General features: G+C 40.1%; 5 protein-coding genes across 7 annotated transcripts in view; 2 read left to right on the top strand and 3 right to left on the bottom strand.

Moving 5' to 3' along the window:
* Window positions 1-19,695, top strand: part of LOC117407669 (zinc finger protein 436-like) — a 179,206-nt gene that overhangs the window by 39,899 nt on the left and 119,612 nt on the right. The gene's annotated exons all lie outside the window — the stretch shown is intronic.
* Window positions 1-19,695, bottom strand: part of LOC131696672 (zinc finger protein OZF-like) — a 164,056-nt gene that overhangs the window by 111,207 nt on the left and 33,154 nt on the right. The window lies entirely within an intron of this gene.
* Window positions 1,503-7,346, bottom strand: LOC131724856 (zinc finger protein OZF-like). The gene is made up of 3 exons (XM_059017811.1): window positions 7,120-7,346; window positions 5,284-5,481; window positions 1,503-4,325 (listed from the first exon to the last, which is right to left on the bottom strand). Exons 2-3 carry the CDS (start codon window positions 5,441-5,443, stop codon window positions 3,274-3,276), a joined length of 1,212 nt encoding a protein of 403 aa, XP_058873794.1. The 5' UTR covers window positions 5,444-5,481; window positions 7,120-7,346; the 3' UTR covers window positions 1,503-3,273.
* Window positions 8,248-19,695, bottom strand: part of LOC117967216 (zinc finger protein 436-like) — a 151,352-nt gene continuing 139,904 nt past the window's right edge. The window contains exons 1-3 of the mRNA XM_059017665.1: window positions 13,221-14,090; window positions 10,597-10,887; window positions 8,248-9,867 (exon numbers count right to left, since the gene is read on the bottom strand). Of these exons, the coding sequence (XP_058873648.1) occupies window positions 9,215-9,867; window positions 10,597-10,887; window positions 13,221-13,548 (1,272 nt within the window). The 5' untranslated portion in view covers window positions 13,549-14,090 and the 3' untranslated portion in view covers window positions 8,248-9,214. Of the gene's footprint in view, window positions 9,868-10,596; window positions 10,888-13,220 lie in introns of the transcript that reaches the window.
* LOC131724862 (zinc finger protein 300-like) lies at window positions 14,366-18,153 on the top strand. Its single transcript, XM_059017836.1, has 3 exons — window positions 14,366-14,892; window positions 15,357-15,677; window positions 16,272-18,153. Exons 1-3 carry the CDS (start codon window positions 14,565-14,567, stop codon window positions 16,697-16,699), a joined length of 1,077 nt encoding a protein of 358 aa, XP_058873819.1. The 5' UTR covers window positions 14,366-14,564; the 3' UTR covers window positions 16,700-18,153.

Genomic DNA, 19,695 nt, shown 5'->3' with positions numbered 1-19,695 from the left:
CCATGGCTTGGAAAAAAACCAGGAAAATCATAGATTCATAATTAATGACAGCATGTATCTTAAAATCCCTAACAGAAATCTTAACACTCTGTATAGAGTTTCTAATCAAAATTTACTGACCCCCGTATCTTCCAAACCGCGCTCTGAGATCACAGGATGCGGAGATGCTGGTTATTCCTAGGATCAACAAAAGCAACATGGGAGTAGGGAGGGCTTTTTCTTGTAGAGCTCCTAAATTCTGGAATGCTCTGCCTTCGTTTGTCAGGGAAGTTGGGACCGTTACAGTTTTCAAGTCAAGACTAAAAACACACTTTTATAAAAAGGCTTTCTTATCTTAGTGGGTTTAATGTAACTTTAAAATTGCTGCTTTTGTATTGTGTATGCTGTTTAAATCTGTATTTAAATGGTCTGAGTGTGGCAGTTGTATGAGTGACATGCTATACAAATGTATTATTATTATTATTATTATTATTTATTTATTTCTTAGCAGACGCCCTTATCCAGGGCGACTTACAATCATAAGCAAATACATTTCAAGAATCACAGTACAAGTAATAATACAATTATTAAAACCAATCCTCGCCCAGGACAACTGGAAGCTGCTAGAGACTGGAATATGCTGGCAGATGTTGGTCAACGGCTTATTTTTCCACCTGAGATTGCCACCACTAACCTTCGACCAGATATTGTCTTGTGGTCTGGATCAGCACGCCTTGTTCACCTGGTAGAGTTAACAGTGCCATGGGAGGACGCTGTAGATGAGGCGTATGAGAGGAAGAAACTGCGGTATGCTCAACTAGCCACTGAAGCGGAACAGCGAGGATGGAGAGTTCGGGTTTACCCAGTGGAAGTGGGTTGTCGAGGATTTGTGGCACACTCTACAACCCGGTTTCTCAGAGACGTCGGATTCAGTGGCCAAGAGTTGCGTCGCACAGTGAAGAACTTATCTGAAGCAGCAGAGAGGAGCAGCAACTGGCTGTGGTTGAGACGGAAAGATTCTGGCTGGGGACAGGTAAGTAAGCTGGGCTGAGTTGAGTGGGGGACGGAGGGGGGTGATGCTGGGACGCCAGAATCACCGTCGAGCCCTCTTGAGGTGTCGTGGGCTAGTCGACGAAACACTGAGGATGGAAGGTGCCCACTTGAAAACCCCAGAGATGTACCCTACTTAGCTCAATCCAGACGGTTGTCATGCTGATGCGCTGGGGAGGCCGCACTTTGGTTGATCCCCGGAGCCAGCATCGCAGCCGTTGTGTGTGCTGATGCGCCAGGGAGGCAAAATAAGCTGATCCCTGGAGCCAGCATTACACTTCAGCCATTAACACCAGACAGAAGGATATCTACATCATCATATGGAAGGAAACGTAAATGGATGGAGACGCATATGGATCACATTAGTTTACTGTAAAGCTACGTCTTAGTTGGTGCTTATCTTGGCGAGAGCCGAGTTCAAATCAGCATGAAGTTTTAACATCTACTCTCGTGTAATGGAAATCATGAGCAAGATAAATGCAATGACTTTGGTTCAAGCAAGTACAAGTGTGACAAAATACAATTCAATAATACAGCAGATAACAGTGTCAGTGATAGTTACATCAGGATATGATTAAATACAAAATACTACAGATTAAACACTAGGCAGATTAGAGTACTCTGAAGTACAGGATTAAATGCAGTAAAATAGGGGGCAGATAAGAGCAAGTAAAGCGCATTTAAGGAAGGGTGATAAGTGTCCCAGGGGAAGAACAGAGGAGTTCTACAGGTGCTGTCTGAAGAGGTGAGTCTTAAGGAGGCACCGGAATGTGGTCAGGGACTGGGCAGTCCTGACATCTGTAGGAAGGTCATTCCACCACTGTGGGGGCGAGGGTGGAGAAGGAGCGGGCTCTGGAGGCAGGGGAGCGTAGCGGAGGTAGAGCCAGTCTTCTAGTGCAGGCGGAGCGGAGAGGTCGAGTGGGGATGTTGGGAGAGATGAGGGTCTGGAGGTAGCTGGGTGCAGTCTGGTCAAGGCATCTGTAGGCTAGTACAAGAGTCTTGAACTGGATGCGAGCGGTGATCGGGAGCCAGTGGAGTGAGCGGAGCAGTGGAGTTGCGTGGGAGAAGCGATGTATTGTGGTTTGTTCTTTTTTTCTGCTATGTACTGTACTGTCCTTTGTGATACTTTTGTATAAAAAGCGCTATATAAATGCAATAATAATAATAATAATAATAATAATAATAATAATAATAATAATAATAATATTCTACCACCCAAACTCAAGAGTTTTATGATCTTCAGATATTTTTTAATTTCAAGGGTCTTGTGATTTTATATTTCATATGGATTTTTATTTGTAAAATTATAAAAACAGAATCCAATAGGTATCTTTGCAGCCATTCCTGCATTTTTCACACGTATTAAGTCCAAAAATGTTCAGCCTATCACAGCATTAATAAAATGTTTTAAATACAGTATGCATAATAACTTGGGATACATACATCTTACAAGTTTGCAATACAACAAATTACTGAAGCAAATGATAATGTTTTAACAATATCTACATTTTAAAATGCTGCATTCACACGTGTTCACTTGATTTTAATAAGTTAATGTGATGGAAATGTATTAATTATGTCTCAGGTTTAATTGGTCCACCACAAACACACATATTCCAAGTTAAATTACAGTTTCTTATTTCAGCAGGATCGGAGGTTCTTACTCGGGTGTGAATGTGTATTTTTACTTCAAACACGTGAGATATTGTTATATTAGAATGGCTCAGTTTAACAATGTCTTGGGCTCCACTAAATGTTTGATAGTGCTGATTAACAAACAAAGAAAAAGAATAGGACTACTTGAGAAAATAAAGTTTATTCAGAAGCTAAATACCTTGAATAAAAACTACTAGATATGAGCAATACTTCAGAAACACCTACATCAAGCATCACCTACACATACTACACCTGTACTATATTTAGTATGTACTTATTTTAAAACCATCTTTAATAAAACATATTAACAACATTCAACAGCAAATGATCAGGGTAGCAGTGAACACACATCCTTACAAGCATTTAAACAGCATTATAATTCCACGCTATGCACTGCAAATTCGATAAATCATATAGTCACCTTTCTTCATGACTTGGAGGGATGTGCAAAAGTCTCTTCTGAAGAGCTAAAGCAGTCCCCAACAGGAATGGTATCCTCTTGTCTGTTTCAAAGTGGAAACGCAGCCCGTGCAATAAACACGTCTGAGGTGTCTTTGTGAAGGAATGTCCGACCCCAGCATTCAGCATTCAGGGTTTCGCTGCTGTGTGAATTAGTTGGTGTTTTTTAAGATTGTCTCTTCGAGTGAAACTCCTCTCACATTCATTACAGTGGTGTGGTTTCTCATCTGCGTGATTTAATCTGTGTTGTTTAAGATTTCCTAATGTAGTGAAGCACTGCCCACAATCACTGCAGTGGTGCGGTTTCTCTCCTGTGTGAATGAGTTGGTGCATTTTAAGGTGGTCTGCTCGAGTGAAACTTCTCCCACATTCGTTACAGTGGTGTGGTTTCTCTCCTGTGTGTATTCGTTGGTGTTTTGTAAGATTTCCTAATTGAGTAAAGCTCTTCCCACAATCGCTACAGTGGTGTGGTTTCTCTCCAGTGTGAATTCGCTGGTGATCTTTAAGATATTCTGATCGAGAGAACCTCTTCTCACATGTATTACAGTGGTATGGTTTCTCATCTGTGTGATTTAGTTGGTGTTTTTTAAGATTTCCTAATAGAGTAAAGCGCTTCCCACAATCATTACAGTGGTGTGGTTTCTCTCCCGTGTGAATTTGCTGGTGATCTTTCAGATGTTCTAACCGAGAGAACCTCTTGTCACACTCAGTACAGTGATGAGGTTTCTCGCCTGTGTGAATTAGTTGGTGTTTTTTAAGATTTCCTGATAGATTGAAGCGCTTCCCACAATCACCACAGTGGTGCGGTTTCTCTCCTGTGTGAACATGGTGGTGTCTTTTAAGGTATGATAGATTACTGAAACTCTTCCCACAAATCGCACAGGGATATCCTCCTGTGTGATTCCCCTTGTGAGTTTTAGGAGAGCCTAATTGACAGGAACTCTTCCCATCTTCAGTTGAACAAGGCAAGGTCTTCAAGTTGCCCTGAGTTTCAGAATCGTTCACACACACAGAACGTGCAGGGTCTATACCCTGCAGAAAAAACAGCACTCCTACAGAAGGAATTTGGAATTTTAAATTGTCTTCTTGAGGTGTCGTCTCTCTGTGTGTCTTGCAATGCAGTTTGTCACTAGCAGAGTTTTTGCAGTGGGGTGGTGGAGTGGAGTCGTGTTCTCCTTCATCTACATTACAAGCGAAACAAAGAAAGAGACAAAGGTTATTTTACAGCATTCTTATACATTCACTTCTGTAAGATTTCCCCATAACTGAGTGAACTCTGATGACTGCATAGTTAGAGAATACTGTCAAACCTGCTTAATAACACTCCTGTTAATGTCAGCCTGCTTTTATATAATGGGTGTCAATGAGGACAAGCAAACCGTATTTTAAAACCATCTTTAATAAAAACCTGGATGCAGTCGAGTTATGAGTGGTGTGATATGTCTTACTGCAGGATGGGCAAAGTGTTTTTTATATTTTAACAAACAAAACCACAAATTGGTTATTATTAATAGTTTTTACTTAAACATATCTTTAAAAATTATTATTATTATTATTATTATTATTATTATTATTATTTTAAACGATGGCCATCTTTGATTTAAATTTTACACTCGACCGACTTTAGCTTTTATAATTAAAAAAAATAATAATAAAAAAAATGTGTCACTAAAATATTAAAACTTTTCATTGGAAAAATTCATTCCAAGCTTAAACGGATGGTTGTGGGTTCAATCCCAGGTGGGGGGCACTGCTGCTGTACCCTTGAGCAAGGTACTTTACCTAGATTGCTCCAGTAAAAACCCAACTGTATAAATGGGGAATTGTATGTAAAAATAATGTGATATCTTGTAACAATTGTAAGTCGCCCTGGATAAGGGCGTCTGCTAAGAAATAAATAATAATAATAATAATAATAATACTACTACTACTACTACTAATAATAATAATAATAATAATAATAATATTATTATTATTATTATTATTATTATTATTATTATTAATAATAATAAAGTAAAATGCACAGAAGGTTTAACTAGAGGAATGTAGTTCCTCTACAAAATGAAGAAGCCAAAACAGAAATAAATGACCCCTTAATGTACTGTACTCCCCTATTCCCAGCATTCCAGTTTCACTCACCTCTCTCAGTGATGCTAGAAGGTGGCGTTTCCTCCTGCAGGATCCGCTCATTGGCCTGGTCACACCCCAGCTCAGTCACTTCCTCCTTGATCTCAACAGTCCTGTCTGCAGAAACAACCCATCGAATAGGAAGCTCTGGGCTGATGTGAGCTGCTTCCATCTCAGAAACTTCCTTTGAGTGAGGCTGATCCGTTCTCACTGAAGAAAAGGAGACAAGACTGTCATTTCAGATTGCATATAAAACTATATTATGTATTAATCCAATAGTATTTAAATGAACATATCAAGCCTTATTTGAAATGTTCTTGATATCTACTGCACCTTTGTAATATGAATTCCTCTGTGTGCTGCAACAGACTGAAGCAACTTGCAAAAGGCATGCAAGGCTATTCCACCCCTAAAACATGGAGATTCTTCTATTATGTAACGTTTGTTACATTAGGCAAACCTTTAATATCAGACACATATCTACATGCATGAGAAGTTATTATGGAACACATCGACGGGGTTGAACAGCCCCACCTAACCCTACATTAGGACGGGTGAAGCAGGCGTCTGTTGATTCTGGCTCTATGGAGAGTTCTGCTCAGAGCGCTCTGTGCTGCTCATAAACTTTACAGTGTTCAACTCCTCCTATTATTAAATACTAAATTAGTGAAGCACAATGTTTCTGCGTTTTTTTTAGAAGTATAAATGCTCTGGTGAACATAAATAGTAAATCACAACACACTCTTTCACAGTTTTTGCTTTCCCTTTAAAAGCTACCAGTGCGGAAAATCTCACCTCAAGCATTTTGAAGCCGGTAAAAATAGAACACAAATATTTGTCGAAAATACACATTTTTAGGGCTGTATTAGAAGTCGCTAGCCAGGAATTCGAAGATTATTTTAAACTTTCGACGGTTCATCTGACGTCATCGTTGGACAATGTGCGCATGCTATAAAACACACATGAAATGTCACTCATTTATATGGCTTACCTGTAAAATAACAGGGGTTTTCAATCAAACATAAACGGCTATGGTGACGTCACCAGCACATTATGCAAATGAGTACGTTCGAAGGTTCGAATCTTCCTTCTGTGACGTGTTCCGAACCTTCGAAGGTCAAAATAGTTGCAGCCCTACAAATTTTGCCTAAGCACAGTATGGCAATTAAATTAGACACACCGTGTGCAATGTATTTCTCCCTTTTGCTCGCAGTACCTTCTATATTGGTCTCAAAACACTGCGTCAGTCACAGCGTGTCAGTGCGAAATGGGCATCTGCCGCGGATCTGTGGCATTAGTTTTTTAGTTGCTACGCTATTCAAATAGTAAAAAAAAATGGCAACTGTAGCAGGATAATAATGACACACTGAGACAAGAAACTGTGTACCTTGCAAAACAAAATAAACGAAAAAATGGCAGCAATCATTTAACCACTGGGTGCCACAGAATTATACCTCCTCATGTGCCAGCTAGCTTAAAAAATGTAATTACACTGGCATTTTTTTCGTTTCTTTTGTTCAGCAAGGTACACAGAGCATTCATTGTAAATTCTAAACAATTCCTGCGTTTAGTTTTTTTCTAGTAGGAGGGATTGAAGCTGGTGCTATAATTAATTGCACTGTTCCCTAGTCCTGGCTGTGTTGAGCATCAATGCGTGTGTCAAAAAAACAACAACAACAGGCTGGAATCAAAGCGCTCTCCTGTAGACGTAACTGTAATTCAAATTAAAACGACATTTTTGCGCAGTTCGGTGTTCAACCTCCGTTTTGCAGTTGGTATGCAGTGAACTTGTACTGTACTGACTTGGAAAATCAAATGTGAATTAATATTACCATACGTTTTGTTTACCTCTCTGTATCTCTCTCTGCAGTCGGCTGTTTCTTTCTTTAGTCGATATGGAGGCTTCCGTTTCACATCTAAACCGTCACTTTAACGAAAACCGTTCATATTTAAGAAAATAAAACACTCAAATCCGTTAATAAATCAAACAAAATACAGTGACCCAGACGCGAGCAGCATCTTTGAAATAAAAAAATCATTGACCACGCACAGCACAAAGCGGAGAGACGAAACTGCCGTCATTTCGGATCCAAGATAGGACATCCCATACGAAAACACAGCGCGGTCAGAGCCTACATGGCGGACTCCGCCATCCAGTTTCATAACTGCCTCTTCTCACCCCGATCCCCGCCTTTCCCTCCGACCTCAACCAATCATAGTATTAAAAACAGTCCAAATATATACTGAAGCACGTCATAATGTTTTAACAATATCTACATTTTAAAATGCTGCATTCACACATCTTCACTTGACTTTAATACTTATTAATAATAGGTATCTTTGAAGTCACTCCTAATTTTCACATTTTTCATAACTTTTTATGATTCGTCCAAATACCGTATGCGTATTAACTTGAAATACATACATTTAACTAGTTTGCAATACAAAATAAATAAATAAATAAAAACACTGAAGCATATGATAATGTTTTTTCGCAATATCTTCATTTTAAAATGCTGCATTCACACATCTTCACTTGATTTTAATAAGTCAATGTGATGGAAATGTATTAATTATGTTGTATGTCTAATTATGTATAATTGGTCCACCACAGATACACGATCAGAGGTTCTTACCCGGTTGTGAATTTATATATTATTAAAATTTCTCTATTTAACAATATCTTTTACACCTTGGTTTCCACTAAATGCTTGATAGGGTTGTTGGGGCAGCAGTGTGGAGTAGTGGTCAGGACTCTGGACTCTTGACCGGAGGGTTGTGGGTTCAATCCCAGGTGGGGGATACTGTTGCTGTACCCTTGAGCAAGGTACTTTACCTAGATTGCTCCAGTAAAAACCAAACTGTATAAATGGGGAATTGTATGTAAAAATAATGTGATATCTTGTGGCAATTGCAAGTCGCCCTCAATAAGGGTGTCTGCTAAAAAATTAAATAATCAGGCAAAGAACAATAGACTACTTAAGAAACACAAAGTTTATTCAGAAGCTAAATACTTTTTTGGGGGGGGGGTTTAAAAAAACTACTAGATACTTCAGAGACACCTACATCAAGTATCATCCACACATACTGCATTTAGACAACACATATAGTTCTTTATGCTTTGGAGGGATGTGCAAAAGTCTCTTTCGAAGAAATAAAGCACTCTTATGAAGGAGTAAGAAGAATACCAATCCTGCGATGGTCGTTGCGCCGCGGTCCAGCCTGGAGGGATGCAAAGAGAAGCCCAGCGTTTACACCTTGCTCCAGGGGTTTAGCCGTGAAGAAGCCAAGTCGCAGTCCTGCCTTTGTAGCGCTGGAACAGTCATTTCCTTCTGGTTTTAATAAAACGTTTTTAGCATCAATGAGCTGAGTTTCCTGGCAGTTTCCAAGTACAGGCATTAGTTGTTTTTGCAAGGCTTGCTGCTCTGGCATTTAGAATTGCACTGAGCTCCCTTACACACACAGAAGCACTGCTTTGCTTGAGCAAAACTGAAGCCTCGCATCACCCTAGAAGCAGCTGCTGCTGCACGAAGAGAAAGTTATTTTCTTTGGGTACTTTGTCCAAATTAGGAAGGAACTATTACCCAATTAAAAATTCATTCTGACCCTATCCTCCAGCAGACAGGAGATCGAAGGAGCTTTTGTGGTTCCGTTCTTCGCTTGTTTGACATTTTGATCAAAAATGATGTGCTCAAAATAACCTTTCCATTTTGTTCTTTGCTAATTTGTCAATGCTCAGATCATGACATGGTTATATTTGTTGTTCTTATAAATAAATAAATGTAAGAGGCTGTTTGTTAAGAAAGGATTTTTAACTTTTAAATGCATTATAAATCTTTTTTTTTTTTTTAAATCGCATTCATCTCTTCAGCGATGGGGTTTCTGTCTGGCGATTATTTTCTGGTTTTTAAGGTGTCTCACCTGATGAACTCTTTCCCAACATTCAGGGTGTCTCTCCTGCGTGAATTTGTCTGTGTGTTTGAAGGGTATGTGCACGAGTGAAACTCCTGCCACATTCATTACAGCGGTGTGGTTTCTCTCCTGTGTGAATTCGCTGGTGTCTTTTAACACTTCTTAATTCAGTAAAGCGTTTCCCACAGTCATTACAGTGGTACGGTTTCTCTCCTGTGTGACTGTGCTGGTGTCTTTTAAGGTCTGATAAATAATTGAATCTCTTCCCACACTCAGTACATTGATGAGGTTTCTCTCCTGTGTGAACACGCTGGTAGATTTTCAGGTGTGATAAATCACTGAATCTCTTCCCACAATCAGCACAGGGAAATGCAGTCCCTCCTGTGTGATTTCCCTTGTGAGTTTTAGGAGATCCTAATTGCCAGGAACTCTTCCCATCTTCAGTAGAACAAGGCAAGGTCTTCAAGTTGCCCTGGGTTTCAGAGTTGTTCACACACACAGAACGTGCAGTCTCTATACTCTCCAGAGTAAGTGGTTGTCTGTCTTGTACAGAAGGAATTTGAACTCTCAATTTCTTAAAATGTTCTTCTTGTGGTGTCGTCTCTCTGTGTTTCCTGCTCTGTGGTTTGCCACTAGAAGAGTTTTTGCAGCGGGGTGATGGAGTGGAGTCGTGTTCTCCTTCATCTACATTACAAGTGAAACAAAGAACGAGACCAAGGTTATTGTACAGCTTTCTTACACATTCACTCTTCTGCAGGGCTTCCCCTCATAACCATGAACAACTCCTAGAGTGAACTCTGATGAGAATACAGTCAAACCTGCTTAATATCACTCCTGTTAATACCAGCCTCCTTTTATTATCATCACATTGAAATTTGCCATGGTGAATATAGTGGGTGTCAATAAGTACAAATGCTTGAGAACATCCCTTTGATTATTAACACAGTCTGGTTAATATCACTCACATGTACCAGTCACTGATTTCCACCCCTCTTAATATCGCTTTGAGGAATACAAGTATAAGATCAGGTTTATATGCAAGTGCTGTATTGAAATGTTTCTTCTGGTGACACTTAGCAACCTGACTGGATTTGGCATCACCCATTGATGAGTCATGTGATCCCAGCACCACTATAAAGCTGTGGGAGCAGCACAACTGCAAACAGTCTACCAGAAACAGGGACATGCAAAGATCTAACAGCATTCAAAACAGGCATGATAGTGGATGCACATCTAGCAGGGTCACAGCAGCAAGGATAGTTATGTTGCAACTTGCAGGGCATTGACATAGTGGTTGGGATAAATTTAGCTTGAATGACCAAACATGTCAAACTTCAGCACACTTCTACAGTTTAGTAACTCATTTTTGCAAGATTAATAGTCAGCTCAATGTTGCTTGTTTTGTATAATTACCTCTAAATCCCAGCTTGGATCCCAGCTGGTTGTTCTCCTCAAGTGTACAGACATTATTTTCAGCAGGATCTTCCTCAGCGATGGGGACACATTCCTGTTCTATGAATTCCTCTTTAATAGGAACACATTCCAGTCGAGGGACCTCTTCATCTTTAACACACGTCAGCTCTGTAACCTGCTTTAGACTTGCACACCACTCCTGGTCAAAGGACTCCTCTTGTTTGTAAACTGCTTCTATCCTTGGCCCCTCCTGTGGTTCAGATTTAGGTACAGCATGGCTCTCTTTGGGATCTGTGTGAAAGAATGATACAACATTATAACTCTTACTAACTAGCCAAGTTCCTCTACAAAGCCAGACCCTTGTCAGAATTCTACTGAGAGGTCATTGGGTCATTTATGGGGTGTTTCTGTTGTTTAAACAGATATAGAGGGCCCAGTTACATTCCCCTGAGCTGAGAACGAGGTTGGATCCAACACTGCTTCTGAAGTATTTGTGGGAGAGGGGTGATCAATGCCTCAATGCCTCCACTAGGTGGCACATAACCGGTGTGTTTTTGACGCAAGTTCGATCCACTTTTATTGTGCCTGAAAAACACAAGTTAGTAGAAACCACTGGGTGACCCTTGACCCCCACCGCTTTGAAAGCTGTGCCTGTTTGCTTAGTGCTGGTCAAGGCTGCCCCAGTGGATTCTTCTAACTTGGCTTGTGGCTTCAATATCTCCACTTTAAATGGCAGGGCATGTTTTTTACATTTCCAATGTGTTTTCGTTTCAGATATCACTTCTTTTTTCACTTAATGGATATGTATATTATGTGTGTGTGTGTGTGTGTGTGTGTGAGCACAATGGCAAACGTATTTGAATGCAAAGCTATAATATCCGATTATTTTCATAGCATTCAGCATTTCAAGATGCAATTATATCCCTCTCTCTCTCTCTATTATTATTATTATTATTAATTATTTCTTAGCAGACGCCCTTATCCAGGGCGACTTACAATTGTTACAAGATATCACATTATTTTTACATACAATTACCCATTTATACAGTTGGGTTTTTACTGGAGCAATCTAGGTAAAGTACCTTGCTCAAGGGTACAACAGCAGTGTCCCCCCACCTGGGATTGAACCCACAACCCTCCGGTCAAGAGTCCAAAGCCCTAACCACTACTCCACACTGCTGCCCCATATATATCTATCTCTCTCTATATCTATCTATCTATCTATATCGATATCTACCTCTATATCACTATCGTTATATATATATATATATATGAGAGAGAGAGAGAGAGAGAGAGAGAGGAGAGAGAGAGAGGAGAGAGAGAGGAGAGAGAGAGAGAGAGAGAGTTGCAACAATGTTATTTACCAATGTATTAAGTGTTATAAATATTGTGTGATACACGATACCTGCACAGCAATGACACCTCTTGTAAGTGTGTTGAAAATTCATTTGTCTTACAAGTGGTAGTTAAAAATCTGGTTTATTAACGGAGTTAAGGCAGAGGGTATCACTACTTATGAATTAACTCCACTGACTTTCATAGAGTTGCAGTCATAAATATCGATACCCTGGCCTTAACTCAGTTAATTCACCAGATTTAGCTACCTGAAAAGCCCTGGTTTGAGTGATCAGCTAACCTGAGACAGCTGTGTGTGATTTACTGTGAGAAGGTGGGTATGAAAGCCCTGAGTAAACAAGCCTGTGTGGCTGTGTGAGGGTGAGGACCTGTTTAGAGCCGAGTCCTGACAAACAGACTGTATTACTGAATCAGTGAACTTGAACCTGTGTTTCTGTAACTGTAATATTGTGAATGTTTGGGTTTTGTCAACCCCAATTTGCTGCTGCGTATTGATATCAAAGATCACAAATTATTATTATTATTATTAGTTTATTTAGCAGACGTCTTTATCCAAGGCGACTTACAAAGACTAGGGTGTGTGAACTATGCATCAGCTGCAGAGTCACTTACAACTACGTCTCACCCGAAAGATGGAGCACAAGGAGGTTAAGTGACTTGCTCAGGGTCACACAATGAGTCAGAGGTGGGATTTGAACCGGGGACCTCCTGGTTACAAGCCCTTTTCTTTAACCACTGGACCATACAGCCAACCATTATCCTGATCCTCTGCAATAGAGTTTGTTAAAGTCTCAATGGGACTATAGGCTTGTGTAATTTGCTACTCACAGTTTACTCCATACAAGATATCCCTGTAACCTGAAGGGCAGCCATTGAAGTCTCCTAATTAGACTGGTCAAGATTTAGCATTATAGACCAGTACTGCCTTTATTGTCTATTGACTAATCCCAATGCAAGTCTCTTAATGAGACTGGTCATGATTTACCAGTATTGTTGCCATCAACAAAGGTTGCTCGTGTGACAGAGCTTCACAGTTTGCTGAAGACGCGCTTACATCTGAATTAGGTGGGATTTGCAGACTAATTAATTTGGAGAATTAATTGAACTGGTAAATCAGAGCAGTACTCAGTAATAACACTCATAATAAACACTTTAAAAGCGTCTTGAGATCGTTTCTAACTTAAGACCTCATCAATCAAATGGACTAAAAAGTGATTTAAAGAGGCGGAATAAACAAGCAATTGCTTAAAAAAATAAAACAACCTTACCTTGAAATAATCCCTGGTTCTCGATCCTCTGAAAGTCTTGTTCATTGCAGTCGGGGTTCATGTTTCTGAGAGGTTGTTTAATGTCTGCATCTGCAGCGTTCATGCATTCCCGCACTGCTTTCAACTCGCTCTCTGATATTTCCAATCTCAGCTTCAGACTTTCATTCTCTTTCTCCTTTCCAGCCATTTCCATTCGGAATTCAGTGAATTTGCCGCCGACAACTTTTGTGATTTGGCACAAGACGGTGTCTACAGCCGCTTTCACTGCGTGCTCGATGGTAGAGGCGAGCTCGTCTTGAAAGAACGACACGGAGACGCTGACGTCCATCTTCACTCAGTTTAATTTGAGACTCGTTTAGCAGGAATTATCTTTGCTTTTAATTTAGTGTTGTGTTTCTGGTGAATTATATAAAAGCGCTTCTCCTGGTGCGATAAAGAAAGAAAACAAACTTCTCTTACTTTGCAAGGAGAAACTTTTGCGCGCCACTCTCTCTGAGTTATTAAATAAAACAGAAAAAAAATTGGTTATTTGTTTCAAAACTCGATGCAGACAATAAACGAACAAATATACACATATAAAGCATTTGGAGATATTTTAACACAACCGAATGTTTTAAAACAGTATGTGATACAAAATCAACAGCGGCTGACTCGTGTCTGTCTCTCCCAACATTAACAAAACAGCAACCTCACGAAATGATAGCGACACTAGTAGTTTCTGGTTGGAATAGTCGAAATTCCAGAGAGACGAAACCGGCGCCATTCCGGATCCACGGAAGGACATTTCGTGATAAAAACACAGCGCGGTCGGAGCCAACATGGCGGACTCCGGCATCCAGTTTCATACCCGCCTCTTCTCATCGCGATCCCCGCCCTTCCCTCCGACAACAGGGAGGGCAGCCAATCAGATTCGCAAATTGGGTTTGAGGTGTTTCTTTCAGCCAATAATACGCGACGGTTCCAGCTAAACACGCCTACTAGTGACGCTTTCATTTCATTATGGTGGGGGAGAGACGGCGCTGCAGATTTTACAGGATTTTATTGCCTGTTGTTTAGAGTATTTAGGTTGAATTAAATTGTTTCCCGGTGAGTTATATATATATATATATATATATATATATATATATATATATATATATATATATGTTTGTGTTCGTTTATTACCTGCGTTGAGCTCTGAAATAAAGATTATGCTGCTCCTTGTTAAGTAAAACGAGTCTGTTGTTTGATGTCTTTCTGTATCGCGCCATAAAAGGAAGTGCTGGTGTTATGTGAATGTTAATTCTCAAGTAAAAACGAAATTAAAAGCAAAGAGGATTCCTGCTACACTAACAGTCAGTGAAGATGGACGTCAGCGTCTCCGTGTCGTTCTTTCAAGACGAGCTCGCCTCTACCATCGAGCACGCAGTGAAAGCGGCTGTAGACACCGTCTTGTGCCAAATCACAAAAGTTGTCGGCGGCAAATTCACTGAATTCCGAATGGAAATGGCTGGAAAGGAGAAAGAGAATGAAAGTCTGAAGCTGAGATTGGAAATATCAGAGAGCGAGTTGAAAGCAGTGCGGGAATGCATGAACGCTGCAGATGCAGACATTAAACAACCTCTCAGAAACATGAACCCCGACTGCAATGAACAAGACTTTCAGAGGAACGAGAACCAGGGATTATTGCAAGGTAAGGTTGTTTTTTTTTTTTTTTTTGATGGCATAGCTTGTTCATTCCACCTCTTTAAATCACTTTGTCAATTTTATTGGCGAGGTCTTGGTTAGAATGTATCTTAAGACACTTTTAAAGTGCTTTTGAGTGCTGTTCCAAAGTACTGTCCTAATTTATACCAGTCCAATTAATTCTCCAGACTATAACAAATAACTGGTCTATGTTTGTAAATCCCACCTTGTTTAAGATTTAAATGGGTTTTCTGTAGAGGCCATAATTCATGATTTGTATCTACAGGCCAGGTGCCCAGTGAGCTCAAGCACACACCTGCAGGGCTGGCCTTTTTCTTGATAAAAAAAAAAAAAAAACACACCCTCATAAATTGTTCCATCGGAATGACCCAATGACCTCTCCGTAGAATTCTGACAAGGGGCTGGCAAGTTAGTAAGAGTTATAATTTTGTACAATTTTCTTTCACACAGATCCCAAAGAGAGCCGTGCTGTACCTAAATCTGAAGCACAGGAGGGTCCAAGGATAGAAGCAGTTTACAAACAAGAAGAGTCCTTTGACCAGGAGTGGTGTGCAAGTCTAAAGCAGGTTACAGAGCTGACATGTGTTAAAGATGAAGAGGTCCCTCGACTGGAATGTGTTCCTATTAAAGAGGAATTCATAGAACAGGAATGTGTCCCCATCGCAGAGGAAGTTCCTGCTGAAAATAATGTCTGTACACTTGAGGAGAACAACACGCTGGGATCCAGCCTGTGTGATGATTGTCCACCTGAATGTGAACTGGGATTTAGAGGTAATTCTACAAAACAAGAAACATTGAGCTGCCTGTTAACCTTGCAGAAACTGGTTACTAAGCACTGAAGTGTGCTGAAGATTCCTATTTTGATCATTCCACCTCCATTTAAGCAAGGGAGGCTGCCCAACCACTATGCCAATGGCTTGCAACATAACTGTCCTTGCTGCTGTGACCCTGCTAGATGTGCACCCACTATCATGCCTCTTTCAAATGCTGTTAGATCTTTGCCTTTCCCTGTTTCTGGTAGACTGTTTGCAGTTGTGCTGCTCCCACAGCTTTATAGTGGTGCTGGGATCACATGACTCATCAATGGGTGATGCCAAATCCAGTCAGGTTGCTAAGTGTCACCAGAAGAAACATTTCAATACAGCACTTGCATGTAAACCTGATCTTATACTTTTAGTACAACCAACCCCTGGTCAAAGCATGTCAACCCACATCCTGAGGGGGGTCGCTGGGACCCAGGTTAACCCGGGTACGACCCAGGTACGTGGTTTCACACTACCTGGATTGTGACCCAGGTAGGACTGCCAGTGTGAAAGGGGTTTACGAATGCTGTACAATAACCTTGGTCTCTCTTTTTTTCTCCAGCTGCTAAAGGAAATATCACAGGATGGACTCCTTTATCACAGCTTAAAATCCACCAGCGTGTTCACACGGGAGAGAAACCTTATCACTGCACTGAGTGTGGGAGGAGTTTCAGTCGTTCAGCAGACCTGAAAAGACACCAGCGCATTCACACAGGAGAGAAACCTTATCACTGCACTGAGTGTGGGAGGTGTTTCGCGCTGTTACAAAATCTTAAAAGACACCAGCGCATTCACACAGGAGAGAAACCTTATCACTGTAATGACTGTGGGAAGAGATTCAGTCATTTATGGCACCTTAAAAGACACAGTTGCATTCTCACAGGTCCGAAACCTTATCACTGCACAGAGTGGGAAGAGATTCAGTCGTTTATTGTGCCTCAAAAGCCACCAGCGCATTCACACAGGAGAGAAACCTCATCACTGCTCTGAGTGGGGGAAGAGATTCACAGTTCGGAAATCTTCGATCACCAGTGGACTGTCCAAAAATGAGAAATCTGTACAGTTTCTGTCAGTTCACACACATAAGAACATAAGAAAGTTTGCAAACAAGAGGAGGCCATTCAGCCCATCTTGCTCGTTTGGTTGTTAGTAGCTTATTGATCCCAGAATCTCATCAAGCAGCTTCTTGAAGGATCCCAGGGTGTCAGCTTCAACAACATTACTGGGGAGTTGGTTCCAGACCCTCACAATTCTCTGTGTAAAAAAGTGCCTCCTATTTTCTGTTCTGAATGCCCCTTTATCTAATCTTCATTTGTGACCCCTGGTCCTTGTTTCTATTTTTAGGTAAAAAAAGTCCCCAGGGTCGACATTGTCTATACCTTTTAGGATTTTGAATGTTTGAATCAGATCACCGCGTAGTCTTCTTTGTTCAAGACTCGCCACAAAGCGCTTTACATGATAAGAAACACATACAAATATAAATATATATAGTCAGCAATAAAACACGAATACAATTATGTTATATACGTATACAGAAGCGAGAGAATATCACTTTAAAAACTATTGTATCACCTTTCTTTTAGCGCCATTCAAAAATAAAATAACCATTCTGATGGATTATTTGTTGAATCATTGTGATTGTGTGTAATCTCATGTTTACATGGTAACAGCTGATGCATTTTCTTGTTTTATGCATTTAATATGAATATAAAACAACAAAACTGCTGTTATGATCTGCAATAAATGCACCTGATGGTTAATTTGTAAACTCTTATTGTGTTATTATCTTTTAACAGCTTCAGAGTTGCTATGGCATCAGTTTTTCACCCAGGAGATCTGGTGACTCTAAACTACATAGACAGTGCAAGTAAATGAAGCTCTAATAGAAATTTGGTCAGACACAAAAATCAAAGCAGAACTGGAGACAAGTCATGGAAATTTGTAAATGATATTCAGCCTTCTCAAATTATTATTTAGCAGATGCCTTTATCCAAGGTGACTTACAGAGTCTAGGGTGTGTGAACTATGCATCAGCTGCAGAGTCACTTACAACTACGTCTCACCCGAAAGACGGAGCACAAGGAGGTGAAGTGACTTGCTCAGGGTCACACAATGAGTCAGTGGCTGAGGTGGGATTTGAACCGGGAACCTCCTGCTTACAAGCCCTTTTCTTTAACCACTAGACCACACAGCCTCCTAATTACTTTGTCTAATGCCTACAGTAGGAGAACCGTGCAGTATTGACAAACTGAAACCACTATTCTCCTACTGTAGGCATTCAGCACACTTATTAATTACATTATCTAAGTGATCCCCAGTGCTTTCTCCCACAGCAGTATGTAAGAATCTAAAACACGCTATTAAAAACTGGAGCAATATATCAATCGCTGCCATTGAAAAAAATATTTCTATCGGTAACCTGAGAACGAATGCCAAAGGTTCACAACGTGAAAATATCCCTTTTGAATTTTAATTAAAATAATTTAAAAAAATGTTAAGTGTTTTATTTTAGTTCACATCTAGGGGACACAGAAAGTACAAAGACACACAATTGAAGCGTTCAACTCATTGGACGCATTAGCCACATATTCTGCTTTACAAAAAATATATTATAAAAAGAAATTACTCTAACTGAAATATTCATTTTTATATGTTGGGTTTTCCTTGTATGTCATGAATCCAAAATAAACCGAGAAAACACTTCTTGAAAAACTGTGCACATGATATACCATTCTTTTTAAATGCAGGAAAGGCTGTGTTACACTGCAGTTGTTCTGAGGGTTTGTTGCCTGGTCCCTTCATGCATTCTTATTAAAATGCTGCAAGACAAACTCTAACCAGAATAATAAATATAAAGAGGGGCTGACTTGAGTGTTGAATATATATTTTTAGATTAAATAAATGCTAAAAAGGAAAAATGATACTGTTTAGGGGCACAGTGGTGTCTGCCACAGATGAAGTCTGGCCATGGGGAGAGAGCTTCTGAAGATAGGTTAGGATGGAGGGGGATTTGATTCATTGCCTTGCTGTCTGAACTGATATAAGTTACAAATAGAAACAATCCCAATGGTGTATATACAGTTATGGGTAATGGGGATTCTCCAGGTGTAGATGTTTGCCAGTCCATGTTGGAGCCTGGCAGGTTCCATATGCGTGCTTCTGTTTGTCTCGTTGCTCTACAGTAATACATGAATGATAAGTTAGGCTACAGCGGTTTATTTGTTCTTTTTAAACTCCTTTCCATTTCACATCTGCTGCACCACACTTGATTTAGTCTGTTTGCTCATGTGTGTTTTGTATTGGTGTTGTTGTCTGGACATGTTTGTGTATAGCTGTTGATTGAGTTGGATAAGAGGCTCCTTTCTGTTTGAAGGAACACTGGATGGGTTCTGTGTAACCTTCCTCAGATGAGGTGGAATCATCCCCAATATTGTGATTGTGTTGACCTACCATAGGAGGCTGTGTGGTCCAGTGGTTAAAGAAACGGGCTTGTAACCAGGAGATCCCCGGTTCAAATCCCACCTCAGCCACTGACTCATTGTGTGACCCTGAGCAAGTCACTTAACCTCCTTGTGCTCCGTCTTTCAGGTGAGACATAGTTGTAAGTGACTCTGCAGCTGATGCATAGTTCACACACCCTAGTCTCTGTAAGTCGCCTTGGATAAAGGCGTCTGCTAAATAAACAAATAATAATATTAATAAATAGATTTAGTTTCACTAAAAAATATGTAGAATGCTGCTCTTTGACATTTAATTTTTTTTGGCCAAATTGACCGTTAAAATCAAAATCATTTCTTTTGTATCTTGTTTTTTCAATTCAAGCATAGAATGGGGATATCGATCGTTATGCTTTAAAAAAACAAAATTTAAATTGTTTTCAAATGCAGCTACTTTAAAAAGCATGCAGATAATACTTCTGAGCACTCTAGGAAGCTACGATTCACACCAGAGTATCCCTGATATGTGAGGATAATGTATGCACGGCT

This window comes from Acipenser ruthenus, chromosome 57 (assembly GCF_902713425.1).
Source record: "Acipenser ruthenus chromosome 57, fAciRut3.2 maternal haplotype, whole genome shotgun sequence".
NCBI classification, from domain to species: Eukaryota; Metazoa; Chordata; class Actinopteri; order Acipenseriformes; family Acipenseridae; genus Acipenser; species Acipenser ruthenus.
The sequence above is the reverse complement of the archived record's forward strand: the minus strand, read 5'-3'. Positions and strand labels throughout refer to the sequence as shown.

Bases quoted from the DNA above. Each gene is read 5' to 3' on its own strand.
- LOC131724862 (XM_059017836.1), top strand. From the start codon at position 14,565: ATGGACGTCAGCGTCTCCGTGTCGTTCTTTCAAGACGAGCTCGCCTCT. The intron at 14,893-15,356 runs GTAAGGTTGTTT...TCTTTCACACAG, and splicing joins GAACCAGGGATTATTGCAAG to ATCCCAAAGAGAGCCGTGCT. The intron at 15,678-16,271 runs GTAATTCTACAA...TTTTTTCTCCAG, and splicing joins ATGTGAACTGGGATTTAGAG to CTGCTAAAGGAAATATCACA.
- LOC131724856 (XM_059017811.1), bottom strand. From the start codon at position 5,443: ATGGAAGCAGCTCACATCAGCCCAGAGCTTCCTATTCGATGGGTTGTT. The intron at 4,326-5,283 runs GTGAGTGAAACT...CTTGTAATGTAG, and splicing joins TTCTAGCATCACTGAGAGAG to ATGAAGGAGAACACGACTCC.